The sequence below is a fragment of the Colletotrichum phormii genome (genome assembly GCF_030913505.1).
Source record: "Colletotrichum phormii strain CBS 102054 chromosome Unknown BDP81scaffold_2, whole genome shotgun sequence".
Lineage (NCBI taxonomy): Eukaryota > Fungi > Ascomycota > Sordariomycetes > Glomerellales > Glomerellaceae > Colletotrichum > Colletotrichum phormii.
In genome coordinates this window covers 1,370,125-1,396,597 of record NW_026851444.1, presented here as the reverse complement: position 1 = coordinate 1,396,597, position 26,473 = coordinate 1,370,125, and the positions used below count along the sequence as shown (strand labels likewise).

The following is a 26,473-nucleotide window of genomic DNA, read 5'->3' as shown; positions in this document are numbered from 1 at the left end:
GTACCATGGCCTCCCAGTACTGTTGTCAGATTCCGTGAGATGGCGCCGCGCCGACTGTTATATATGCATCGAGACCAGCAAGCGCGGGGTATCCGGATGTTGGGTGCAGCACACAACTCGCCTATGTCAACCCCGTATACTATCCCATACAAGGGAACAAAATTGTATTTTGATGGGATTCCGTAAGCTTCGCAGGACAAGACGTCGCAGTAATTCCGAACAAGCTCGCAATCCAAGAATAAGGCCGTCTGCATGGCTCCGTAGTCTCGTCTCTGCAGCAGCCGCTCAGTGCTCCGCAACGGCGTTCTCTGAGTCTGCCCTGGATAGGCGCCGTCATGACCAAGTCTGCGCCCGATATTATGACTGCCGAATGGATCGACCCGGCCGCATGGCTTCGCCTGACCCTCCCTCTCTAACTGAAGTCTTCGTCTTCATTGGACATCTCTTCCAGGACTAGGTCGTTTTGGGCATCTTCCATCGACCCGAGATAAGCCACCACGTTTTCGTCTGCGAGGAGTTCTGTTTTCTGCAAGGTTGGGGCACATCACCCATCCTTGTTAGTCTTGGCGCCTCACGCGGGGGAAATGTGCAGTTGAGACGGGGCTCCGGGGTAATCGATTGTAGGAGAAGTCCAGAAGGATTGCAGGACTCTGAATGGCAGAAAGATTGAGGAGTGAAGTGGGCAGAGAATCGTAAGATTCGTCTGCAGCCCTGGCACTGACAGGAGACCGGCGATGAAGAATAGCAAACCACTGACCTGGTCTTCTATAGCCTTGACGGCAGCTTCTAGCAAGCTAGTCTCTTGCTCTCTCAGCGTTGCAGCTGCACTGATGCATGTACCACAAACAAGACCCCCTTGGTTCAGAGATTCGTCCAGGTCTTCCAAAGACATGCCAGTGGCCAGTCGCTCAAGCTGGCTGCCCACCAGATCTCCCAAGACGGAAACCACCCGAAGACGGAAGATTTGGGCCAGGGGATGTCCATCGATGTGTTGCTCGAAAGCCGTTGTTGTCGTGGTCACATCCTCGTCTTGCCAGAATAGTTTTAGCTCCCGTGAACCTCCGGTGTCCTGCAAAACGCGGAATGACAGGCCGTCTTCCTCGTTGAGGCACATAAAGTATGCAAAGGGGCTCTTCCAGCTGAGTGAACCATTCGTCCGGACAAACTCCACAGTCGGTGCTCCTTCAAAGACGTGCAGCTTCGCCTTGCCCAGTGGGTCGTCTTCCATGGGTATCAAGGGCAGCGTGATCCGGTCGGCGGCTGACGCGGGGTCTATGAACCCATAGCTGAAGAGCATCTCTGCCCCGGATTTCGCATCCCCATAGGATATCGTCATCTCGTCCCCAGACGAGACCCTGCAGCCGGGTCGCAGAAGTAGTACTACCTCGTCCTTGCCGTTTTCTTCGTAGTAGGCATTGGCATTGGATGAATGGTTTGCCAAGTCTAGCACCGGGACCATGGCCTCGCCTGATTTGGGTAGCTCCAGGCATCGGGACCGAAACCACGCGTCAACCCGAACCCAGTCGATGAGTGACACCTTGTCGCTTTCCCAAAACAGCTCGTTCCAGAATGGCAGCGTGGAAGAGATCTCGCGGACCTCATCGAACTCGTCGGTCAACGCAACAATCTTGGCAGCCGTGGCCGACTGGTCTCTGTTAGAGCATGACTCCAAAGCGATAGCTATAGTCTCCTGGCCTTGCGATGGTCTCTTTGCGCCGCAATTCTTGGCGAGTGAGGTCTTCGTCTGGGGATGATCCCAAGAAAGTTGTGAAGTGATATTAACTGTTGTCAAAGGTGGAGGTTGGACGAACCATGCTTAACCAACGACAACCGGGATATTGGTTTGAAGGGAAGGGGGTAGTCATGGAGGGAGGAAGGCAGGTCAGGAAGGCAAGGGAAGTACTTGCCTCAAGTGATGTTCCATTTAACATTTCACGTTCCTGCTCTGTCCAGAGTGTGGTAACAGGAACTTGCGGCGGCAGGTACTTGACGTATTCTGTCCACGGCGTCGAGACTCCGCCCTTCAAAGACGTCTTAGGCCTATCGGAAAGTACTTTCTGCGTGAGCAGAAAGAGGCAGACATCATGTCGAGTTGACTACATTGAGAAGATGGATAGTCCCTTAGCTTTTAAGGTCCATATCAATTCGGGGAGCACTCTACCTTGTGACCTGCAGCCTCGAGCAGCTGCCGAAAGTTCTTGTCGACCTTTGCATAGTTCTCAACAGCTTCGGCAGATAAAACCAGCTCCCCGGGAATCCTGAGCAAGGTCGGAATGTCAAAGGTCTCTTCCTCTCGACTGAGCTCCTTATTCGAAAGTAGACCCAGGCCGCAGCCTGGAATCTCGCGGGCCTCGACGTCGACGAGGTCTACGTCATTGAACATGGCCCAGGTCGATAGAGTCTCCAGGGGGAGCTGCGTGGACGCCATGATGAGGCTGTCTGCTTAGTATCAATGGCTTTCAGGCTTTAATTGCGAGTGAGCGAGGAGTGAGCGAGTTCTTCGTCGTTGCGCTGCAGCTTTGTGGTTATTCGGGCATGTAGCGAGCTGATGGGGAACCTAAAGATTGAAGGTCGAGTCCGTGGAGCAAATTCATGCACTGCATTTGTGGTTGGAAGCCCAAATAAGCCTAAAACACTGGGCCCCATCACGAAGGCGCACGCGCGCTCTACCTCTTCGTCCCATGTTCAAGTAGATATTCATCTTCTCACGGCCCTGCTTGAACTTTTCAATACAAAATGTGGGCTTTCGGGTAAAATGCCAAAATTTTAGAAGACGACGACAGTCACTGAGTAGACATTGGAACTTGGAGGTTGTCATAATCCTGTTTTTGTAGGTGATCTATGTACTACCGAGGCAGCTGGTTAGTGCATGATTAACGACTGCTTGTCGTCATTCATGGCAGAAAGAAAAGACAATGCCGCTCCAAGGTAAGTTCGCAACGGCCTAAGAGAGGAGATATAATTCCTCCGTACCATTCCTGACAACTCCGAAATTATGCGTGTAGACCTAGCCGAGTTGCGGCGAGATCTTGGTATCATCAATATGAAATAAGCTAAGGAAACAAAATGCAGCCCAAACTCCATGCTGAGCATTCCCTGTCCCTTTCTCGCTCTTTCCATGGCTAGTAAAGATGAGTAGCAACACAGAATAACAGCCCGTGGCCGGCTGTACTGATAATAGTACTGAACACGTCGGGCCGGAGTCGGGCTATCGACCATTTGAGGAGAGTTGTTCTTTGAAGAACCCAGCGGCACGACGAGCGTCCCTCCGCTGACCCTCCTCACGCATCTTGCGCATCCAGGCCGCCCCCCGTAACCACTCCTCGTTTCTCCTGACGTAGATTGGCAACTCCTCCTCAGGGACATCGCCAAAGTCCATAGGCCTGTGGTGTGACCACGGCCGCGGCGAGTTGTTGACCTGCGGTGGCTCGCCTCGAGAGACGGCCAATCTTTCTTCCTCTTCCTGGCGCTCTTCTGCCAAACGCTGCTGTCGCATGCGCTTGGCTGCTTTGCCAAAGTTTGCCTTCCGACCACCTCGAGCTTTGACTTCCTCCATCTTCGACTTATACCACTGGTCACTGCGATTATACGGCCAGTGGATGCGGGGGTCAAGCTTCATATGGAAGCGGCTGTCATATGCACCAGGTGTCGAGGCTCCTTTCGACGTCTCTATTGGCGCAGACAGAGTATACACCCCAAGAGGAGGTCTCGTGGCGTCGGACTGGCTATATATCATGGCGTCGAACTTTGTGAATTCGAAGTCGGCACAAAGCTGTAGTCGACGCTCTTCGCAGGTCAATTTCTTCGTTTTGCGGAGGGCGTGATGATGACTCTGCCCGTTGGCAAGATTTGGCTGCCGTATCCTCCCAGTTCTCTCCCGTCCACCATCTTCGTTCTCGTCAGAGGAAGAGCTGAGAACAATAGGCCTGAAAACCGCTCCCAGACGAGTGGTATCCTCATTTCTCAATGAGTGTGAATGTGATGCTTCAAGATTGGCACCAGGAAGTCCGAAAGAAGCCAAGGATCGAGAAGCATTTGAAGTCGCTGCGGCACCAAGGTAAGTGGACGGACGGGGTTGTCCGACGACTACCTTCGCTTGCTCGGGAGCTCTATGGTCATCCTCGTCATCAGAAGAGCCAAACGACGAGGATGATGATGATGACGATTCGGACGTCGAGTCGGTACTATCAAGCCTTCTCCGTTTGCCGGCCGAAGACGTAAACCTACTTGTTGAAGCGGAGCGTGATGCTGATGGAGCCGATTTCACATGCATTGGCGGCAGACTCTTAGTACTGATGTGAGGCAGCGTATCAAAGCTTCTATTCCCAGATAACGCAGATGCCGACGGTGCAGTGGAAGTTCTTCCCGCAGATAGACTTCTATGGCTTTCAGTATCCGGGTGAGCGCTCAAATCGCGGGTGATATGCGACGCGTTCTTAGTGCCTGGCATAATTGCAGGCTGTTGAGATGCTCGAGAGCTTTGACCGGGTCGATACCCCCCTGGAGAAGGCTGTGCCGAGGTGAAGCCCCACGACTTCCTTTTCCCGTTTTGCACATGCTCAACCGTTGCGGACGGCTGTGATATGCGCTGGGCTGTGTCGACACTGCCAGGAGATCGCTTTGTCTGGTCTTGCGATGGCGAGTGCACTGGATTCAGAAGCGACCGAAAAGGATTGAACGTGCCAGGAGGGAGAGCTTCATGATTGATTGGCGAGCCAAACTCACGAACGTGAGTCTGCGGAGAAGTAGTCTGGAAGCTTGAATGCGTCTCTTCTTCTGTGCGCTTCCTGAAAGGAGCTCTTGTCCCAGCCGTCTTTCTGGCTGTCATCGCTAATTTCCCCACGAGATCTGGCGGCAGATTCGTCCTTCTGACTGTGTCCTGGGCGCTATGAGGAGCGTGTGCTGGCTCGTCTCGAAGGTTACCGCTCCGAGAATGAGGCTGGCTGCTTCTTGACTGCTCGTCGTCTCTGGGTCGCCCAATTTTCTGCGATGGGTTTTGCACCGCTAGGGGCCTTTGAGGTCCGCGTCCAGATGGGCCGGCAGCAAGATGCGTAGCATTGGCTCGAGCAATTCTCTTATCTGCTTGACGTCGTTCTTTCCCATGACTAAGGCAACGTGCCCCATCAAGAGCCGCGGAATTGCACCCGTCTTCGACACACCGTTTTGTAGACTGCTGACCGAAGGACTCCATCTCCTCACAGCCTGGGCCTTCATGAAGATATATCGATTCTGTCAACTTGCTGAGATGAGTTTCAAAGGATACAGGATCGGGGTTTGTGGATCTCAAAAGATTTGTTGCCTGGCCAGACCTGCTCTGGAGGACCAAAGGCTGTTGCTCAAGTGCTGGAGGCAGCGAAGATACGTTGATAAGATTGGCTGCCTGGGTCTCTCGGGAAACCGTTGGCAGAGATTGAGCTGAATGGCGCGTGTCAATGCAACCTTAGAACAACGTGTTGAGCAAGAAGTACACAATGATCGTGGGTTCTGTTGTTTTCATGGTCTGGGATTTGGAGATTATGTGCCAGAGGTGCATGACAGGGGGTTCTACTAAAGTAAGGTTAGCTTAAAGTTCAACCTGACGTTAGACGGGACCCGGAAGGTCCTGCAAAACGAATTGGAACAAAATGATGACAGCTGTGAAAATAAGGTGTGCGCTCAGGTCTTTTCAGTCATTTTGGTCTTCATATTGGGGACCACAGCGGGTTCGTAGTCTCATCTTGAACCGGTTTTTTTGTCTGCCTGAGCCTTTGGTCCTACTCCGTTTGGGTATCTAGTAGCAGAACTCCAAAATGAGGCCGTTTTCATGTCGTTGCTCGAATCCCGAATTGGTGTACTGCAGTATTTGGGCAGCTCCGTCTGTCGCGTATGCTTTTCGCTTGGCGAAAGCCTTGCGAGGATGAGGACGTGGCTCGTCCACCAGGAACGGCCATTGAATGGTAACAAGATGAGACAACAAACCCGGAAGAATCCTTTTCGATCGGACCTTTTACCAGTAGTCATCACTGCGCGTAAGAAAGTGTGGTTGGGGTTGGGGGAAGAAAATCGAGGGCTTAGAGAAGCAAAATCGCACCTACCCGTTGGAGAACCGCCTGCTCCCTCAGAGTCGCGCCTTCGGCCGCCAGCGCACGACACTTGGGCATGGGTTATGAAGAGGAATGGCTTTGGGACCGGGTTGAAGGTTAGTGAGTAGTAGTCTTGTTGTGGGCGCGCAGAGTCGTGATCAAGTTCTCCCTTCGTAGCTTGCGCGACAGCTCAAGGTAAACCTAGCTTTTTGTTGAGTCGCAAGGCTGGATGGGTTGCTGAGGCTCTCGCCTCGCGTTGCGTTCAGTGGAGGTTGATGAAGGTCGCTTGCCTGAGTTCACTGGAGGACCTAGGGGTAATCCTTGCCTAGCTTCGCTAACGGACGGAACGACCTGGACGGGGACGACCATCGATTCGCATCCGGGCCCACCCAAAACATCGGCGAACGGATCATTTGTCACCCGTATCACCCCTCCATCCAAAATAGGTAGCCTAGCGCGGGGATCTTCAGGCATGAGCTGCTGCTCGTGGTCCCCTGTTCCAGTGTCAACGGTCCACTATCTTGTCGCCAAGTTGCCTGAAGCTCCCTGCCTAGCACTGGCAGCGCGTGCGTTGCTCCTTCCGCCAAATCTACGATTTCAAGACCATCAGTTCCCGATTGACCAGATATTGGCTTCCTGAACACGCGCCCGGACTCGGCAGAACAAAATGAATTTCCTCAAGTCAGCGGTGGCCTCTGCCATTGCTCAGGGGCCACCATTCCCCTATAGCTTCGGCGACAAGGTGGACATCGACGAGTCCATTTGGACATTGACCAACGGCACCAAGCGAGTACGTCTAGCTACCCGACGATGCAATCGACAACCCAACATCTAACACGCTTTGGCAGGAAGACGGTTCCAACTGCAGTATTTTCTCCTTCGATGTTGCCGCCAACAAGTCCCGACTACCCCTAGCGAAGAACGCGCTGCGAAAGCTGAGGACGTTACGACACCCAGGTGTTATCAAGGTGTTAGATACCGTAGAGGTAAGGGCGGCCCTCGAATATACGGAGCTTTGTCTCACAAGTCTAAACAGACCGATACATACATTTACATTGCGACCGAGCGAGTGGTGCCTCTGCGATGGCACGTGAAGAGAAAGAGTCTCACACCAGAAACGATAAAATGGGGGTTGAGCAGCGTCGCGGTATGTTGGAACGACAACGAGGTCGGTAGGGAGACTGACTGTTCCTCAGCGCACCATCAAGTTCATCAATGATGAAGCTTCGTCAATACACGGCAACCTAAGGGTTGGCTCTGTATACACATCTGAAAGTGGGGAGTGGAAGATGAGTGGCTTTGAGGTTCTGAGCAACGTGAAAGACGACGAAGCAGTGATCTACGTAGGTCTTCTTTCTCATAGTTGGAGGATGTCATCGCTCACGTCAAGGTGTAGACATACGGCAGCCTGGTGCCGGATTCAGGCCGATATGCGCCGCCTGAGCTTGCACGTGGTGGCTGGGATGCCATCAAGAAGAGCCCGCATTCCGCCGTGGACTCGTTCGGGTTTGGATGTATGATCTTTGAAGTCTTCAACGGCGATTTCATGGGCTCTGACCAAGCCGGCCAGACGAAAAGCATTCCTTCGACCATGCAACAAAGTTACAAGCGACTCGTCAACCCAAACCCCAAGGCGCGTGTTAGTGTTGGCCACTTCCTAGAACAAGGACAACGAAGCGGATCTTTCTTCGATAGCCCCCTCATCAAATTAACGGAGGGGATTGAGAATCTCGGTGTGAAGACTGAGACTGAGAGAGAGGCGTTCCTCGAGTAGGTCTTTTGGCGTCAAGTATTGCGAGCATGTAACTGACTCAGATAGTGATCTCGATCAATTAACGGATGATTTCCCCGAAGACTTCTTCAAAATGAAGATCCTCCCGGAGCTCATCAAGTCAGTTGAGTTTGGCGGCGGCGGACCGAAGGCCTTCAGTGTCGTAATGAAAATTACAGCCAAGCTTTCAAACGAGGATTTCGACTCAAAGATTACGCCCGTCGTCATCCGCCTATTCGCAAACCCCGATCGAGCGATCCGCGTTTGCCTTCTCGATAGCCTGCCTCTGATGATCGATCGACTGACACAAAAAGTGGTCAACGACAAGATCTTCCCACAGCTCGTCACTGGCTTCACCGATGTGGCACCCGTTGTCCGAGAACAGACCTTGAAGTCGGTTTTGGTCATTATTGGGAAGTTGTCAGATCGTACCATCAACGGAGAGCTGCTCAAGTACCTCGCCAAGGCGGCCAACGACGAGCAACCAGGCATCCGAACAAACACCACAATTTGTCTGGGAAAGATTGCCAAAAACCTTGGAATATCTTCGAGAAGCAAGGTGCTCATCGCCGCCTTCACTAGGTCCCTGCGTGATCCATTTGTGCACGCCCGAAATGCCTCGCTGATGGCTCTCGGCGTCACAGGGGATTGCTTCTCCGACGAGGATGTGGCTTTGAGAATAATGCCCGCGGTCTGCCCGTTGCTGATTGACAAGGAGAAGGTCATCCGTGATCAGGCGAGCAAGACGATGGACGTTTACCTGAAGCAAGTCAGGAAGGCCGCCTCCAACATGCCGGAATCCGCTCTGCCTCCCCAGGCCGCAGAAGGCGCCGGCGGGCCTCGGATGAGCACCCCTCAGCCCAACGAGGCCTCGGCATCATCCTGGGCAGGATGGGCCATCTCGTCTTTTACCAACAAGATTTCGACGGCAAACGGTGAGATGCAGACCTCCAATGGCTCAGGAGCTGCATCCCCGAAGCCGACCCCGTCGCCAGGCCCAGACGCGAAGAGGCCGACCACGTCCTCGGCCTCTGCTCTGCATCGCCAGGCGGTCAAGTCTCCCCCGCCAATGTCGCGGACGCCTTCGTCGGTCGTGGCAGACGCGTTCAACCCGGAACCTGCAGACGACGGCGGAGACGCTTGGGGCGATCTGGGAGACGACGATGGTTGGGGAGAGCCAAGCGCCAATAGCAACTCATCGGCTAAGAAGGCAACTACCGCCAGCGCAACTCCGTTCGACGACGGTGCTGAGCCAGATTTTGCCGGCTGGCTGGCCGCGCAGTCGCAAAAGAAGACTGGAGGAAGCAAGCCGCTGCCAAAGGGGCTTTCAAAGTCGTCGACAGCAGCGAAGAAGCCTCTGGTGTCGAAGCCGGCTGCTAAGCCTGTGGTAGCGAAGAAGATTGACATGAAGCCAAAGGACGACGATGACGATGAAGGATGGGGAGACGGGTGGTAGGCAGCAATCGCGGCAAGACCAGACAAATTTTGCAGCATTCACGGCGTTAAAGGGGAGTGGGATACCATAATCTTGCAAGTAATGTTCTTGTAGCAGTAAAGCCTGCCAATTGAGGATTTGTAATGCAGACGGCCGCAGCCTCATCTGTGAATGCGATACAAAGGACTGTCCAGACGCCCCGCCAACCCAATCCCCGAATATCATAATGAAGAAAAGTTACAAGCCATGATTGAAAAAAGCCTTTTGTAGACCAATGAATCAACCAACGCAGACGTGCCGTGCCCTCCCTAGTAACCCCCAAAATCGTTATCTAGCAGACTCTGAGTAGTCGTTGAGGGCGACACAGACCGCGCCTCTGTGGTGGCCATTGTACTGGCGAATGATCTGCTGGCTGTGAAGCTCCCACAGCCGGGCGTAGTGGTCGGAACAGGCCGTAACCAGATAGGCTGAATCAGCGCTGAACGCGCAGTCCCAGACCCAGCGCTGGTGGCCCGTGAGGGTGGCCTCGAGCGGGAACGGCTTAGGCTCCTGGTCGGGGGCAGGCTCAAGGTCCTTGACCTCCCAGATGCGGGCGGTGTGGTCGGCGCTGCAGGTCGCGAGCTTCTTGACGTCGGGCGAGAGGAGGATGCGCGTGATGTACTCCTTGTGCGCGTTGAAGTGAGTCACCGGAAGGAGCTGGGTTCGGTCGTAGGCCTGGAGCAGCTGCCATACGAATACGTTGCCCTATTGCTTGTCAGTTCTGGTGTCGCATTTCATATCTGTGGGTAATTTGGGAGGAACCTACACCATTATTCGCAGCGCAAAGTAGGGAGCCGTCGCTAGCGACCGTGACGCTCGAGACCGAGACGTCCTCCTCGGGAATCAGCTGGTGGGAGCAGTTGTTCTCCGCAAGGTCCCAGACGCGAACGCTGCCCTGGCGATCACAACTGATGATTTCGCCCTGATTAGGATGGATCACAACGTCATTGGCGGGACAGCCGTGGTTGTAGGAGCGCTGGACCTGGCCACTGCGTGTCTCCCAAATCTTGACGGTGCCATCCTCGGAGCTAGTCACCATCCACTTGCCCTCGCAGTGGAAGGCGACGCCGGTGATGTTGCCAGTGTGACCCTCGAAGGTGAGCAGCGGGTTCGGGTTCGTCGACTTAATATCGTAGAGCTTGACCGTGTGGTGGCCTGCGGCGGCGAGGAAGCGCTTGTCGGGGGAGATGCAGAGGCGGTTGACCTGAGAATCTGGGTGCTGGATCGTACGGGAGCAAATGCCCGAGAGGGCCTCCCAGAACCTGGATTCGGAGGAGCGTCAGTCAAAGGCGCCCAATTTTTCAGCGATCGGGGTCGGGTTTTCAATCGTTTCGTACCTGATGGTGTGGTCGTAACCCGCTTAGACAAGATTAATGACCGATTCCAATGCCTTGCTGGCAGAGACAAAGAAGCAAAGGTCCCTCAAGGCTCAAGAGCACTCACCTGTGCAAAGAATCACAGACATGGTTGCTGTGGTGAAGCCTTTGGCCTCAGTTATCGCATGTTATGATGTATGGGTGTAAGGAAGATGTTGATTGAATATTGAGGAAGGCGCATCCAAAAATCGGGAGTGTATTTGCGCGCACAGAGTCGCCAGTGGAAGGATGCAGCCCCTCCACGATGTAGTCGGCTCTCAACTGGAGCTTCGGCTCACATTCCTAACAATGCGGCCCCACTACAGGTCTGGGGACACCTGGGGTCTCACCGAGGTGTGGCTGGGGGCGGGATTACTTCGGAATTTGGCACTCGGAATGCCACTCACTAGGTAGGTATGTGCGAGGGAAGGCATGCTTCTGACATTCATCTTCACCCAGCCACACCAGCTTCGTTATCTTCGCGGGGGTAAGGCACCTCAGAGGCAACATCGAGTACCTTACTGTATGAATTGGATCAAATCAAAAGATATTCTGAGAGTCCGATTTGATGACCATCGTACTTCCGTCAGTCCAAGACTGAGCTGTCTGAGCCGATTAGTTTCTATTAGTAGCATAGCCTATCTACATCTCTCTTGTCATTCAACTATTTATCCCGACTTTCCTAATCTTCTCAAGCGTAACTCCGTCTCTATCGCACGCTTTTCTAAAGAATTCATTCTTGCTCCACACATCGACGAGGTCACCATAAGCCTGTATCCTGCCCTGGTAAAGGACGAGCACTCGATCAAACAGCATGGCAGCCTCCATGCGATGCGTGACCGCCACCATGGTGCTGCCCCTCAGTCTCTCTTTTACCATCTTGGTAACTTCAACGTCCGCTTGGACGCTTAAGCCTCCCAGTGTCTCGTCCAGCACACATACCCGTGGTTTCTGGAGTATCACGGATGCTAAGGCAGTCAGTTGTGCTCTCCCTGTCCCTTGTGCCACCTGCTCGTCAATAAGTTCGTCGAGGACGAGAGGTGCCTGACTATGCAGTCCGGCTAACCTGTCCAAGTCCGAGAGTAGACGAATGATATCGTCACGAGAATGGCTGCCTTTGGGATCGACAACTTCGCGGACAGTACTATTGGGGAATGAGGCGGCATCGTGAGGGACTGCAACGAGATGGGACCGGAGGACATGCAGCGGAATGTCCACCATCGGTATGCCATCCAGGGTGACGGTGCCCATCGCGGGATCGAGTAGGCGGAGGAGTAGGGCGACTAGAGTCGATTTGCCTCCCCCTGTAGGGCCTACAACCGCGACATGCGTACCGCCTTGGATGGTGAATGACATTTGCTGTAACGCAGAGGATGTCTCCTGGTCACGCTCTTGACGGTGAGAGACACTCACGTTCCGAACGGCTATCTCCCCAGTGTTCGGCCACGATTGCTCAAGAGAAAAGCGGTACCCCAAGGCACGCCCCGTCTCACCCTCACGAGGTAGACTGATCGCATAAGATGCTAGACGGTCAACTGCGACCATCGACTGAAGCGCGCTCGTAGAGAACCTCATGCCTTGTCGCAGGGATGCCGGAAGTATCAGAGCCTGACTCATTATCAGGCCAATGATGGAAGGTGATAGTGAAGCTGAGGAAGCCACGACAAGCAGACCCGTGAGCCCAATAGTACTGGCAACAACAGCGTCAAGTCTCACTTCAAGCCAGCGTAGGTTTGCGGCGGCCAGCAGACGGATACTGCTCCAAGAATTCAGCCGTTGGACAAGAAGAGACCGGGCCGATGTTTCAACTTTGTAAACGGAGATGCAGCTGGCGCCGTCCACGCTCTCGCTGAATGCGGCGTTCACGCGGGACCGTAGCTTAGCTTCGCGAGATCGGACAGTCTTCAAACGAGGAGCGTAACGGCGCATCATAGCAACGACGGCAGCCAGGCCTGGCACTACAACGACGATAAGCTGGAGGATGTTTGTAAGCACAATTCTTTCGTGGACTTGGGGAAGGTACATACATTGATCTGCATCGCCAACATCAGTGCAACTCCACCCAGAAGGCGCGCCAGATGGAGTGTAGCATTGCGCGTTGCCTCAATCAGCTCTCTATCAGTCGTGTCTACATCTTTGGAGAGGCGATCCATGATGCTTCCCAGGAGATGGCCTTGGAAGAACGTCATTGGTGCCCCGACTACACGTCTCACTGATCGTTCCCACAAGCTGTGGCTCACTTGCAACATCCTTCTGGTGATGTTCAGGCATAACAAATACGCCAGAATCGCCTCTACAAATCCTAGCACAGCAAAGACTGCTACAGATGCAAAGCCCGACAGCCCCAGCCGATTAGAAGTCCACAGTGAGAGCCAAAGCACTAGGCCGGCGGCGGTCACTTGCCAGCAAAAGACGATACCTCCTGCTGTAGACGTTGCTTTTGGCCCACCCACGAGTTCCAGGTATAAGTCGAAGGATTTTCGCACTTTGACATCTGCTTGTGGTGTTGATACAACAGATGCGTGTGTAGGAGTCAGGCCTGGTGCCTGTGCTGCATCCTTATACAAGAAGAGTTGTCCTGCTGGCGGTTGCGTCGTCGTCGTCCGAGGAGATTCGTCCACTCCGATGGATGGCAAATGCTGCTCAAGTTTATCCGGAGACCTCAACTCATTGATACGTCCATGTTCGAGCCACAGCACCCGGTCACACCGGCGGGCCACCCAAGCCTGGTTTGTTGCGATGATGCGCGTTTTGCCCTCCAACAAGCTGCAAATCCCGCCTTCGAACACGGCTTTGCCCGTTGCAGGGTCAAGGTTTCGGAGACAGTCGTCAATGAGGACGATGTCAGCATCCGAATACATTGCTCGGGCCAGACTGACACGTTGAGCTTGTCCGCTTGAGAGACCTTGACCACCAGAGCCAATAATCGTGAGATCCCGATGGGGCATTCTGTCGATATCGCTCAGGAGAGCTGAAGCGCCCAATATCTTGCCTCGTCAAACTTCTGGTCGAAGAGGACATTGCTGCGGATCGTTCCTCTCCTCATCCATGGTGTCTGGCCAGCCATGGCCACATTTGACCCGATGCCCAGTTCTAATCTGCCGGACTCGAGGCACATTTGGCCTGCGACCGCACATAGCAGAGATGATTTACCAGACTCAGGTGCGCCACAGACGGCCACCGTTTCACCTTTCATGACCTGAACCTGGGTGTCAAAGGCTAATACGAAGTCGTCATCTTCAGATGTGACTGGCCAGCAAACGACTGTATCCTGAGCTATATCAACTGCCCAGTCGGCAGACTTCGCCATCAGTTCACCTGGCTCCTCCGTCTCTAACCACTGCTCAATTGCGCGGCATCCCACCAAAAGATCCTGCAACTGTACCGCTGCCTGTGCCGCACGGTTTACATGCGGTTTGAGCGCCAAGAACAGAGCAAAGGATGAGAACGCCTTTGCTGGGTCAGGTACGCCCTCGTGGAACGTATCATAGAGGACGAGGCTTGCCATAGATTCCAATGTCGGCAAGAGAGCGCACGCCGCTTCGAGCACGGCGCGGTTGTGCCATAACCGGCTTGCCGTCACCATCTCCACCACCCTCATCCCGCACAGCTTGTTTAGAACCATGGTCTGGGAAGCCCATCCTGCGAGTTTGATTCCGCGGATGCCTTGGATCACTTGCTGTGTGCTGGCCGCTCGTCGTCGGCAGAGTCCGCTGAGAGCCTTTTGCTCGCCCCAGATGCGGAGAGCGACGCTGGTGAAGATGGGAAGACCTAGAAGCAAGATCACCATGCCGCCTAGCGATGAAGTATCTACATTCGTGGCCAACATGGGGATCGCGAGGATAAAGCTAGCTGGTACGGTCCAGATAGCGTTAATACCGCTGATGCAATCCTCTATGCGTGAGGCTTCCACGGATGCGAGGTTAAACACGGCGCCGGAGTTCCAGATTTGACGTCTCGGGCCCCCTTTTGTTCCTTGAACTCTTTGAGGTGAGGTGATTGCGGCCGAAGAAGGAGGTGCCAAGAAGGCCTTTTCCATGCTGATGTACGTGAGAGCAGCCTTTGCCTGGGCTCCGACGCCTTCTAGCTTGTATCGCGACGCGTTGATGAGGATGCCAGCAGCCATCTGTGAGAGTGCCATGGCTGCAACTAGACCGTAGCTATGGGTGATTCGGGCGTCGTAGCTCTCTTGCCCATCTTGCAGAGGTCCATCTGCCTCAGAGGTATGTGCGTCTTTGGCCAGCTCTGGTAGAGCTACGAGAAGCCAGCGCAAGATGATGGGCGGGAGGGCGGCTGTCAGCATAGCAGCAAGGTCGACAAATCCTCCTAAGAGAAGCCCACCGCGAAGACATTTGAGAAGGCTGATGGCGAGTCTACGGACCGGCAGCATCAAGGCCAATATTGGACACAGCGAGGGTGCAGCCGGTATTTCAGCCTTGGTCAAGACGCTGCTCATGATTCGCCATAACTGTGTTCCTCCACATATTGGGCTCAGGATGGAACTAAACCACAATTTCCCTCCGCTGAAAGAGCTAAACATTGCTATCAATTCGGACTCTGAGCCCTTGAAGTTACATGAACAGACTTCAAGACATCGCCAATCCTCTTCAGCTATCATACTGAATTGTTTCGGGGCAGCTGGCGGGAATACCAGCATTCTTGTGGAGGGCTCGAAGAACCATTCAAAGCTCATCAGAAAAAAGCCCAAACACCGAGAGTTATATGAGACGTTGTCACGCATCGTTGTTGTTTCTGGCAAGAGTTATTCGGCCTTTCAAGCCAACAAAACGAGACTTCTCAAGTTCCTAGTTGAGGAGCCCTCTGCGGCGATTGATGGTGTATCTTACACAACCTGTGAACGGAGAACTCACCATCCGTACCGCTTCGCATACAAAGCCAGAAATACAACTGAGATCATCAACCTTCTTTCCGAAGATTCTAGAGACACGAGTGAAGTATCGCCACCATCACGGCATACATCACACACGCCGCACATTGTCTTCGTGTTCTCCGGGCAGGGCGGAAAAGTCGCCGGTTCGGCCCAGCAGTTAAACGACAGCAACAGCGCGTTTCGGGAAGCTTTACACGACTACAGCCAACTCAGTGAATCTCTAGGCTTCTCCGGAGTCTTGAAATATCTCATTACCCCGAATACAGTGGAAACCTCGTCAAGCACCGCGTTAGAGCAGGTTGCACTCATCGTATTTGAGCTAGCTCTCAGCAAGATGTGGAAGACTTGGGGCGTTGAGCCCGCGACTGTACTTGGCCATAGTCTTGGAGAGTACGCGGCTCTCCATTTAAGCGGCGTTGTTTCTGCTGCGGATGCCATTTGGCTCGTAGGCAAGCGGGCAGGCTTAGTGCAAAAGTCTTGCAAACCTGATACCCACCGGATGCTGGCTGTACTGGCCGAAGAGGAACAGCTCATTCCATTCCTGGCAGGCTGCGACGTCGAAATTTCATGCAGGAATTCACAGCGGCAGACTGTAGTTGGTGGGCCACTCGATAATATCCTACAAATGCAAAGTCGTCTTAAGGTACATGGCATCAAAGGTGTCTTGGTTAAGACACCATATGCCTTCCATACGGGTCAGATGGACGGGATCCTGACGGAGCTGCTTGATGTTGCCACGCAAGCTTCTTTCGCCAGTCAACCACAGATCAACTTTGTTTCGACGGTAATAGGATCGTTGGCCAATACCTGTCCGTTCTGGCCTATGCATATTACCCAACACGCCCGTCAACCTGTACTGTTTTCGAACGCCATTGAGTCTGCAATGAGACTCAGTCCTGGGCGGAAGACCATCTTCCTGACCCATTCACCGACCTCAATGTGCAAAGACATGACTACTGCGAATATCACCCCGGCGAGTGAAGACATGGCTGAGGTTCTCGAAGCTACTGGCACTGGAGGCCAGGGATGCCTTGATACTATTGCCTTCAGTGTCAGTAGACTTTACAGTTCTGGGGTTGACATCGACTGGAGCCGCTATCACGGCGCGATAAAACATGGCGGAAGTCTGCTTGAGTTACCAGCCTACGGCTTTGACCTGAAGAACTTCTGGATTCCTCTAGCGCAAATCCGTCATCTTCCTTCACCATCACCATCAATATCAATATCGTCGTCGTCATCATCACAGCCAGATACACCTGTTTCTGGATGTACCCTCGACTCAGAAGACGACGAAAACACTAGGGCGAAACATGTGACGAATCTCCAAGAAGAGCCACTGAGAAGTCTCATACTTGGCCATGTAATCCGAAACAAGGCCATATGCCCCGCCGGCGTGCTGATCGACATGGCCTTCGCCGCTGTGCTACAAAGCCCAGGCGAACGGGTGGGCCTCGAGTCCATCGGGTTGAGGTCACTACGTCTGATGGCGGCTATTACGATTGATAGTGACGCTATCAACAGCCCAGCCCAGACTATTGAAACCACCTTGGAAAAGTTGAACGTGGTCCCGGAATACGCTGTTACTTTCTACGGCGGCGAACGTCAGACTCATCACGCAAGTTGCATTTTACGAGTGACAGAAGACTCGAACGGCATCAGAGGCGAGCACACGGCTCGCTCTCTCATCAAGTCCGTCTCTCGTATCAGCCAGCTGCGTAGCAACGCCGCCGCCAACCACTTCAACGGGCCGATGATCTACAAGATGTGGACGCCCGTTATGCAGTACTCTTCACAGTACCATGTTCTCCAGAACCTCACTCTAGCACCCCTCGGTTATGAAGCTTCCGCGAAGCTTCGAACAGCATCAAGTACAGGTGCTGGAGACCGAGACTATGTGATTGACCCGGTCTGGTTAGATGGTGCAATGCAGGCCGCTGGCTTCACAGTGAACATGAATGTTGCTGCTGATCCCGGAGCGGTATATGTCCTTACCGAATGTGCGGCTATCGACTTTTGGGAGCGTCCTCGCAGCAGCAGCGTGTACGCCTGTTACATCCACGGAGAAACAGATGGATCGGGCGACGTCATTATGGACGTTACGATATTTGACGAGGAGAATGGCATGTGCCCCGTAGCCGCTATCGGCGGCATGCGTTTCCACAAATTGAAACAACGACCAGAAACCAAAAGCAAAAGTGGTAAAGGCTATGAGGACGCTACAGCACGGATGGAAGAGAGTGATCCCAGAAACCAGGCCATCTCACCTACGCCACGATCGTCGAAGTCAAACCACTATTCTCCTCCAAAGAGCATGCTCCTCGATAAGCACGAGAAAACTATCAAGACGCGCCCAGCAAGCTTGATAAGCAAACTCATCTCAATACTGGCCAAAGAGACGCATGCAGACCCTGATGAGATTGGTCAGGACACCGCACTGGCTGATTTGGGCGTCGACTCCTTGGTGGCTCCTACAATATCAGACACCATTCGAGCCGAGCTAGGCGTCGAGGTTCCGTTGATGGCTTTATTAGAAGCGCAGACTGTGAGCGAAGTTGGCTCACTTTGCTTAAAGATTACTCTCGCAAATGTCGAACCTAAACGCGTCGAAGGTGCTGCTGAGAAGCGCAGCATCACAACGGCAAACATCGCTCAGGGACCGGACACGACACCTCACTCCGTGGTGAGTGCTGAGCTTTCGAGCAGAGTTGTTCTCTTGCAAGGTTCCAGTCGTTGCACACACAACTTGTTTCTCCTTCCAGACGCCTCCGGAAGCAGCTCCGTGTACGCAGGGCTTCCGCCGAACCTGTCTATACAGACCGACACGAGAGTATACGTCCTCGAGTCACCATTTCACGGCATGAATGTCATCCCCAATCTTTCTATGGACATGTACTGTTCACTCTTCGTCGAGGCAATCCTTCGTATCCAACCGACGGGACCATATATGCTCGGTGGCTGGTCGATTGGAGGGCGTCTTGCATACGAGTGTGCCAGACAGATCATACAATTGGGACACGCAGTCTCTGGACTTCTCGTGATAGAGTCTTACGCATATCTGACTCCCAACCTGTGTTCAGGTCCTGAACCGATCTCGGGTGAGCATCTCGAGGCAACGGGGTTCTTTGGATGGTCTGGAGGTCATCTGTCGTCAACCATGGCTGAGTGGCAGAAACCCCATATGCTGCATCTCATTATCATGAATAGCTCCTACAAACTTTCGCCCCTGTATATGAACGGAGAGAAAAACCCAGCGACGTTGCAAGTAGTCTGGTCGTCAAATGGCGACTTTTCGCTGTTCCCGACCAAGATTCTGCGAAAAGCGCAGGAACTAAGCAATGGATCATTCGGTGGTGCTATTGACGGTGACCATGGAACTTGGCTGAAGGAGCCACGCCCGGAAACCTCTACAACCCAGCTCACGGAAGAATGGCGAGAGTTAGCAGGGCCATGTGTGAGGCAGCACATTGTTGAGGGGGGACACTTCGATATCATGATCCCCAGAGTTAATGAAGATTTGGCACATGTCATTACAGAAGCCTTGAGATGGTTCTGCGAGTCCCGACTGTAGGAAAGAAAGGAGAGGATCTGGGTCTGTCGAGCTCGATGGCTCATAGGTTTAGACACGATAGCTTTTTTGTACTCCATGGAAGAGCTGTGCTGTCGATAGTTCGTTACTTTGAAGATACATGTATCCGTAATTTCTGTTGTGCTCTCGGTATTTATCTTGGATGGCTTCTTCGCCGAAAGAAGTCAATGACAGAACGAGAGAGACGGATGGAGATGAGGACCGGGGGACTAGGGGCGTGGATTACCTTCGACACACACCCTCATCCAGATCTCCCACCCGGAATCCTGGACGAGTAATTACGAGTCAGCTCAGTCTGTGCCGATTTAGGTTTGTCCCCATGCTATAATGGAAACCTTGTCCACGAGCCCCGGTACATGACAGCTGGCTCACTTATAAAGACTCTCAAGTGAGAAGCAAGACCTCGGCCAAGATGAGAGGCTTTATAAGATATTGCAAGAACGAAATCATGGCACACGGAAGCAAGTTCACGGAAGACTCATCATTATCGAAAATGGAAACGTCAGAAAAGCCTCGCCTCATTGACTCCGTCACCAAGACGAGAACGCGGCCCATGAAGCTGCTGTTGCTCGGACTGCCGCGGACGGCGACAGAATGCAAGTCCATCCCATCAAAAACACGTTCATCCCATATCGCGACATCCTCAACTTCCACAATCCTAAATCATGCCGTCTTACTAACTCCAACACCACAGCACTAAACAGTGCCCTCGAGCAACTCGGCTTCAAAGTCTTCTCCTTCCAAGCCATGTGGCCAACCTGGCAAGAGTCAATCCCGCTCTGGACAGAAGCCATCGAAGCAAAGTACCACAACCGCTGCAAGCCCTACGGCCGCGCGGAATTCGACAAGCTCCTAGGCGACTACGACGTCGTCAAGTGCCCCACGCCCTCCTCTTCGCAGAGGACCTCGCCGCCGCCTACCCAGAGGCCCGCATCATCGTCTCCAAGCGCGACTACGAGCCCTGGCGCGCGTCCATGGAGAAGACGGTCTTCAAATTGCGCCGGTCCCTCGTTTTCCGCCTGCTGCATCCGCTCGACGCCTTCCGCGCCGCGTGGTGGCCTTTCTTGCGGCTCATCATGGACACGGCGTACGGCGGGTGGGCCGAGGCCGTGCCGGGACGGAAGCCTTATGACGAGCACCATGCCCGTATTGAAGCCATCACGCGTGAGACGCCCGAAAGGATGCTCGTCTTCTCCGGGCCCAAGGACGGCTGGGTCCCGTTGTGTGAGTTCCTAGGCTTGCCGGTGCCGGAGACGCCGTACCCGTGGACGAACTCGGGGGCAGACTTTTTTGGAAAGCAGGGTCACCGAGCAGGCGAGAGGTTATTGCTGCGCAAGCTGGCTGAGAGAGTGGCGGTTGCGGCAGGGGTTGGATTAAGCGTGTATTGGTTCCTGCGACGCCCATAGATTCCAATATTAGACGTTGACTTATTCTTCTCTTCAACTTACTGCGGCTACCTACTTCATGCTCGCCCTCGTCTCTTCTCCCATCATGATCTATCCTCAGCACCCGAGCCGGGTTCCCGTCTTGGTACGTAGTACCCGAGAAACCGATCCCTATTGTAGCGGACCTGTGACTGAATGGCCTCGGGACTCAAAGTACTTTCAAGGTCCTCCGCTCAGTTTCTTTGAAGACAAAGTGAGTCGATCCTCTCAAACGGTGAAACAGTCGTACTTGCCAAAGGAGCCACGTGGTAGCGCATTATTCGAAACGTAGATATTTCATTGCCGTCTTCTACATCCGTAGCACGGCTATTTCAATTCCAAGATACGCAGCTCACCGCAGGCTCGGGCCTCCAGGATGCCAATATGACTGCAACAAAACCTTGCAGATCCAGTCGGTGTATCAGACGGAACCAAAGGAGCGGTAATACATCAGTGCCAATCAGTCGCGAGACCAACGAATCTGTACGACTCGGAACTCTCCTGAAGTGGCGACTATTCTCTCTTGGTTTTCATTCGGCCGTAGTTACGACTTCAGATGTGACCATCAGCGTGGCTATGCCAATGCTTGGTTGACCATGGCCATCTCTCGAGTCTCGACCATCCTATCAAAACTGCTTGTCGACTTTGTGCTGTGCCCCTACTTGTAACAGGGTACTTGGCTGGCTCAGGCCTCCAGGGTGAGTGCGTTCCTGGCATACTGTGCCCTTTCACCTGCTGTAGCTGACGCCTAGCTTACTTGTCATTGTCGCAGAACAGACGAAAGATGCGCCCTCCTGCTTCCAAGAAATGGCTGGCGATGAGTTTCGAAGTCGCACAAACTCCAATACATAGGCACAACCGCGGTAGCTGGACAGGAAGACGAGTAAGGACCAGCGACGAATGAATCAATATTGTTGTACGGGTACTTTCTCTCGCGAAGCACAGCAGTAAAGTAAGAAGGGAACGGGCATGGGTATGAAGTATCCCATAAGGCGACATTGAGGGTGACAGTGCACTGCCGGCGTTTCTGTGCAGTTGACAGCCGGAAAGTAGATGAGCCCAGAGGCTGAGGTTGAGACAACGTCCGTTATACTTCGCCGCTTGGTTGATCCGGTCCTGTCGCTTCTTCAGGACCCGTAGACTGGGCTGAATCATGCTGTGAATATATTGGAGGCGCGCATACGCCTAGCGGAAGAAAGTCGTTGGTTGTCTCGTTCGCAGTGAGACAGTGTCGGGGGCCTCGGGGAAAAGGGACATTTTCTTTCCTTTTCCGTTTTCTTGACTCCAAGACCTGCAGGAGGCTTCGCAATTAGAGCCCAATTTAGAGCTAGTTTTTGCGGACTTACACTGTCTATCATCGTCGCTTTACTATCTCTCTGTTACGATTTTCCTCTCTGCGTCTGTCTCTCGTCAATGCATGGATGGGGCCAAGGACCAAAAGGACCGCGGTGACTGGGGTCCTGTTGGTTCTCTCGCTCACCGAGATGAGATGTTTGCCTGCAGTGAGCGACGCCACCACGGGTAAGGACCGTGAACGAGAGAGGGGTCGTTGGGATGAGGCCTGTTGAAAAAAACATCGTGAGTGATGAGGTTGCCGCGAAACGTCTCCGGGAGGGGAGGGGCAGGAAGAAAACGTAAGATAGGACAGCAGGGTAATCACGCGGCAAGAGTGATATGTGCAGGTAATGTCCATTCGTCATCTAGGATCTCCAGATAAAGGAGTGTCGAGGAAGACATGCAAGGTGATCATCCGAAGACACGCCCTGCGATGTAACGAGAGAAGAAGAGAAATCAACAACATGCAGCTTTCCTTGAGCAGACTGAACTGGCACCGTATCAACGACAACTTCCACGATAATTGTCGTTAGTTACATGGCTACCCTTCGGCATTCGAGTTTTGGACGAGCCGTCACAGAGAGTACAAGGAGGTCAGATGACCCTTTTTGGCGATCGCGTCCAATGCTGCTGGTCGAGGGAAAGGATGGGTGGCACAAGCAGGGAATCGGCCGAGGATATGAACGGGTGAGTCGGGGCTATCGGGCCTTGCAGAGAAGTGTAAGGGTTCTGCTATAGTTTCTCGGTGCTTGTACTTCTTCGACGCTCGTTTATTGATGATCAATGTTGGCATGTTACGATGCCCGATGTACTTGGGTAGTTTGAGATTCTGTATCTGTCGGCGAGACCTCGACAACTTTCTATGTAGTGAATGAAGCATTATGCCGGGGTGGATGGGAGGTTACAACATCCCAAGAATCGATTGCGGGAGGCTAACATCGTGAGTCTAGAATCTATGTTGTGTTTTGGCGTTTAGCGGGCATGCCACTTCGTCCTGAAGAATTCGCGTTACGCAGACTTAAGCTCGGATATAACGGGAGGGAGAGAATGCGGGAGCATGGGTGCATCGTGCCCGACATGGGGTTGTCCTGGCTCTCGCCGGGCATGGGCCGTGCCGGAGGGTGTCGCTTGACAATACAACGAGACAAGTGATGAGAGGAGGAATCTCTGGGTAGATGCGGTGATTTGGAAGGTCCCACGGAAATCCTGAATGCTTGGTCTGACAATGAAGCCGTCAGTGGTCGCACTGTCAGGGGCGAGCAGAAAAGTCGGAGACACCAAGGGAAATGACATTTCGCAAACGCATAATGGCCGGCGTAGCGTAGACGGGTTGAGTTGAACAACGCCTTATTCTTCTCCTCTCGGCCGGAAAGTCTCATGGCAACCCTCGCATGGCATTGGTTTATCTTTCTGCAGCTTTCCAAGGCCCCCTCGAGGTGCCGGTGTACATCTGTGTGGGAGGATTGACATGGGTCGACGCGGGTAGCCGCAGGCGTCGGTCGAGGTTGGAGACGTGATTGCTGGGACAGCTGGCAGCCCGGGAGGAATCAAATCAGAGTCCGAGGCAGGTGAAGCTGAATAGAGAAAGAGATGCGCATATCGTTCTTTGGGAACAATGATTCGGGCTTTATCTCAAGGACGATAATCGGGAGATCGTGATCAGCTGAACGGAACTAGAGTAGAGATCGTGGGGGAGCAAGATCGGTCAAAGGCTCGACGCGAGGAACGGGGGCGCCGGGGAACACATGAGGCTGCTCATACCACGGCGTCGGCGAGGGTGGTAGTTCCAGGACATGTAAGCCCTACAATTCTATGCGGCTGACGTCAATATCAGATCCAACATTTTGCCGAGACAAATTGGCCCCAAAGACGGCTCGAAGAATATGCAAAGCTACTTACCCAAAGGGGACAGAACAAGGCGACATATGAAGTATCACCCACCACTGCCTCCTTATTCGCTAGTTCGCGGCATGAAACGAGGCAACCATGAAAGTAGGAGCTGGGCAAGGCATGGGTCACAAGACTCAGCCAGCTGTTTCCTCTGGCGGTGTCTTGGCTGGCGTTGAAGGTCCGGGAGACGATAATGCTCTCCAGGCCGGCTGCTGGTCGAAGGCGGTGAGGCAAACCGACACACGAGAAGGATCTGGTGTCGAAAGATCTTCGTGAGTGCGATGACTTTCATGGTGTTGATGCGAGGTTGGTCCTCCAAGTGTCGTGATGGGGAAAAGTATAAAGACGGAGCAACTCCCACCTTCATCATCAGACTCTCTTTCCATCTGTCTCTCGTACACCCTGCGACGCACCTTCTCCTCTCTCACGATCTTCATCTACAGCAAAATACTCATCAAATTTGGGAACGATACTTAAGACCTTCTTCTATCAGTAACATTATCACAATTTTATTGAACCATCATGAACCGCGGAAACACCAACTCATCATCTGCTATGGCGAGCAATGAGAATGAAACCTGCGGTTGCATCGATGACGGGTACTCTGGCAGGTGGGACTTCAGAACCTGCACTCATTGTGGCGGGCACGAAAGGTAAGGAAATCTCCAACCCAGAGTTAGTAGGACTTTGCATTGACGCATGCTACGTAGAAATCCTTGCAGAACCTGCGACTCCCAAGGTGTAGTCAGAGTCCCTTGCCCTCACGGGGCTGCTGGTCAAGCCCAGGCTCTAAGCTCTCAGCCCGTGGCCTCGGACTCGAACAACAAACCGGGACCCAGGGGACCTACGGGACCGACGGGCCCGGGTCAAGGCGTTGCTGGTGCCGGCTGCCACTGAACCACGGCAGCCAACGCCACCATCTGGCTTCCCGAGGGAAACTTCGCGGAATCCATGTAAATGTTACTTTAACCCTGATAGTCATATGCTCTAGAGGGCAGGGTGGTCTCGCAAGGGACCAAGCAAGTGTGTTTGTCTGGCGGGATAGAACGGTCGTTTTCTCTACAAGTTTGATTCGGGCTCGGGCTTGGTATAGGGCGTTGGTGTTATGGATGGACTGCTCATCCCGTTCCACGACGTTGGACACCGCGTGCGTCGGGAGTCTAGGGAACAAGTAGCATGATAGTCCAGTGAACGTCCGAAATCATCGTATTTCAAATCGGACTGAGGAATAGAGGAATTTTCAAGGGAATGCGATTTATCTTCCAAGGTTGCTAATAACCCTTGTCAAACGTCGAGGGCGTCTTGGCAGGCTAGCAACTTGATCTCTAGGCTGCCATAGCTGAAGGACGACATGGATTGGACGGTTGGTTCCGAGCCGAACCTGCGTTGGCAACAGTAGTTGCCGAATTCTCCCCTAACCGTCTTCCCTTCGCTTATCCAGAGGAACGGAACCACTCAAGTACGTCGGTCGTGGCTGCAAGTCGACCTTGGAACACAGAGGGAATGATCCCGCTCAACCCTACGAGGTAGCGTGGCATCAGCCGGTCGTGTACCGCCGCGGGAGATTACCCGGACGTTGCTACTGGATCGATATCGAAGAGCTGTGATCACGCGAAGGAGTCACACTCGACACGATTCCATCCGGTCATCGGTTACAGACAAGTAAGCGCCTTGAATGGAAATCGTACCACCCCCTTCTCTCCCAACAGGAAGCTGAGCATTCCCTCCGCGCGTCGGACAGACGCGTAGCAGAAGTCTTAGCCTTGTTCTGTATAATAGCGAAAGAAGCGAGCATCTATACGTACTTTAGGTGCTTAGGCTGAGTTGCACAACAGCAATACCTTGCCCTGGCACGAATCAGGCGCCTTCTGAGTAGACCACTCTGTTGTTCTGAACCTCGGTGGCTTAGTGAGTAGGGCTATTTATGCTATCACTGATTTTGATCTACTTAAAAACCAGAGCCGTCATTAAAAAGAGTCCCGCGGAAAGATCCGAACCACCCACGAGAACAACATCCGGCTTCCTCTATAAGTCACGTTGGACAGCGAAGAAACCACTCAAAGCCAAAATGTAAAGCGAAGCCCACCAACCTATACCTCACGTACGCCACGCTATTGAATGCCCGGGCATACGGACGGATACAGTGCGCCCATACCGGCATATACTGCACGGTAGCTGGTGGTGCGGCCAGACGGGGGTGCCTTTTCCAGCAAAAGCTCTACGCGGGTTAAAGGGTCTTATTACAGAATTAAACCACAGAGATACGTATATGCTAGTATACATCATTAAATAGTAATTACGTACAGATATATTTGTAAAGGGTGAGCTTTTTTACGCACTTACGTGCCTAGAACAATAAGAAGAACCAATACAGACACATTCACCCATATTTGAGACAAATAAAGACTTCAAGAGATATCCAAGGCTCTTTCTTACACAAGTCAAGTTGGCAAAAGAAAAAGAAAAAAAAAAAGAATGGACCAGCCGAGATTTGAAGGCCAGAGTCCTGGAAGGAACAGGAGCATCACTGTTCCAGCCAGCACTTCGTGACCCCTCGGCCATGTGGCCCGTTTCTTGTTGTTGAAGACTGAGCATGATTCACTCCTCATATGGGTCGCGGGCGGTGAATGGCGTAGCTCTACCTGAGGCATCCCGAGTGGCTAAGATGGATGGATGGCCAGCTTA

The 26,473-nt window shown here is 53.2% G+C and overlaps 8 protein-coding genes across 8 annotated transcripts; 3 read left to right on the top strand and 5 right to left on the bottom strand.

The window, feature by feature from the left end:
- Positions 1-131: 131 nt before the first annotated feature.
- On the bottom strand, positions 132-2,509 carry BDP81DRAFT_84292 (SET domain-containing protein). The gene is made up of 4 exons (XM_060596373.1): positions 2,162-2,509; positions 1,908-2,096; positions 758-1,645; positions 132-526 (listed from the first exon to the last, which is right to left on the bottom strand). Exons 1-4 carry the CDS (start codon positions 2,426-2,428, stop codon positions 413-415), a joined length of 1,458 nt encoding a protein of 485 aa, XP_060450545.1. The 5' UTR covers positions 2,429-2,509; the 3' UTR covers positions 132-412.
- A 699-nt stretch (positions 2,510-3,208) lies between these two features.
- BDP81DRAFT_389590 (uncharacterized protein) lies at positions 3,209-3,736 on the bottom strand (the record flags this gene model as incomplete). The annotated part of the gene is made up of 1 exon (XM_060587284.1): positions 3,209-3,736. The coding sequence occupies one exon, from the start codon at positions 3,734-3,736 to the stop codon at positions 3,209-3,211; it is 528 nt and encodes a 175-aa protein (XP_060450544.1).
- Positions 3,737-6,729: 2,993 nt separating this feature from the next.
- Positions 6,730-9,289, top strand: BDP81DRAFT_309375 (armadillo-type protein; the record flags this gene model as incomplete). Its single annotated transcript, XM_060583541.1, has 6 exons — positions 6,730-6,852; positions 6,911-7,048; positions 7,099-7,213; positions 7,239-7,405; positions 7,459-7,832; positions 7,882-9,289. 6 exons carry the CDS (start codon positions 6,730-6,732, stop codon positions 9,287-9,289), a joined length of 2,325 nt encoding a protein of 774 aa, XP_060450543.1.
- Positions 9,290-9,442: 153 nt separating this feature from the next.
- BDP81DRAFT_84266 (rapamycin complex subunit LST8 target) lies at positions 9,443-10,945 on the bottom strand. The gene is made up of 4 exons (XM_060596372.1): positions 10,751-10,945; positions 10,645-10,666; positions 10,074-10,569; positions 9,443-10,012 (listed from the first exon to the last, which is right to left on the bottom strand). The coding sequence occupies exons 1-4, from the start codon at positions 10,770-10,772 to the stop codon at positions 9,596-9,598; spliced, it is 957 nt and encodes a 318-aa protein (XP_060450542.1). The 5' UTR covers positions 10,773-10,945; the 3' UTR covers positions 9,443-9,595.
- Positions 10,946-11,170: 225 nt separating this feature from the next.
- On the bottom strand, positions 11,171-12,722 carry BDP81DRAFT_84264 (P-loop containing nucleoside triphosphate hydrolase protein). Its single transcript, XM_060596371.1, has one exon. The coding sequence runs from the start codon at positions 12,685-12,687 to the stop codon at positions 11,323-11,325; it is 1,365 nt and encodes a 454-aa protein (XP_060450541.1). The 5' UTR covers positions 12,688-12,722; the 3' UTR covers positions 11,171-11,322.
- A 902-nt stretch (positions 12,723-13,624) lies between these two features.
- Positions 13,625-14,965, bottom strand: BDP81DRAFT_445314 (uncharacterized protein; the record flags this gene model as incomplete). Its single annotated transcript, XM_060591938.1, has 1 exon — positions 13,625-14,965. The coding sequence occupies one exon, from the start codon at positions 14,963-14,965 to the stop codon at positions 13,625-13,627; it is 1,341 nt and encodes a 446-aa protein (XP_060450540.1).
- On the top strand, positions 14,958-17,016 carry BDP81DRAFT_497254 (acyl transferase/acyl hydrolase/lysophospholipase; the record flags this gene model as incomplete). The annotated part of the gene is made up of 1 exon (XM_060595448.1): positions 14,958-17,016. A coding segment is annotated over exon 1 (1,990 nt), but the record flags the coding sequence as incomplete, so codon positions are not given.
- A 2,717-nt stretch (positions 17,017-19,733) lies between these two features.
- BDP81DRAFT_445312 (uncharacterized protein) lies at positions 19,734-20,484 on the top strand (the record flags this gene model as incomplete). The annotated part of the gene is made up of 3 exons (XM_060591937.1): positions 19,734-19,942; positions 19,996-20,363; positions 20,441-20,484. The coding sequence occupies 3 exons, from the start codon at positions 19,734-19,736 to the stop codon at positions 20,482-20,484; spliced, it is 621 nt and encodes a 206-aa protein (XP_060450538.1).
- Between the last annotated feature and the right edge of the window lie 5,989 nt (positions 20,485-26,473).

Excerpts from the sequence above, each read along its gene's own strand:
- BDP81DRAFT_84292 (XM_060596373.1), bottom strand. The coding sequence starts at position 2,428 with ATGGCGTCCACGCAGCTCCCCCTGGAGACTCTATCGACCTGGGCCATG. Across the intron at positions 1,646-1,907 it reads TAAATGGAACATCACTTGAG|TCGGCCACGGCTGCCAAGAT; the intron begins GCAAGTACTTCC and ends AACAGAGACCAG. Across the intron at positions 527-757 it reads TCAAGGCTATAGAAGACCAG|AAAACAGAACTCCTCGCAGA; the intron begins GTCAGTGGTTTG and ends CCAACCTTGCAG.
- BDP81DRAFT_84266 (XM_060596372.1), bottom strand. The coding sequence starts at position 10,772 with ATGTCTGTGATTCTTTGCACAG. Across the intron at positions 10,667-10,750 it reads GTCTGTGATTCTTTGCACAG|CGGGTTACGACCACACCATC; the intron begins GTGAGTGCTCTT and ends ATCTTGTCTAAG. Across the intron at positions 10,570-10,644 it reads GGTTACGACCACACCATCAG|GTTCTGGGAGGCCCTCTCGG; the intron begins GTACGAAACGAT and ends CTCCGAATCCAG.
- BDP81DRAFT_84264 (XM_060596371.1), bottom strand. The coding sequence starts at position 12,687 with ATGTACCTTCCCCAAGTCCACGAAAGAATTGTGCTTACAAACATCCTC.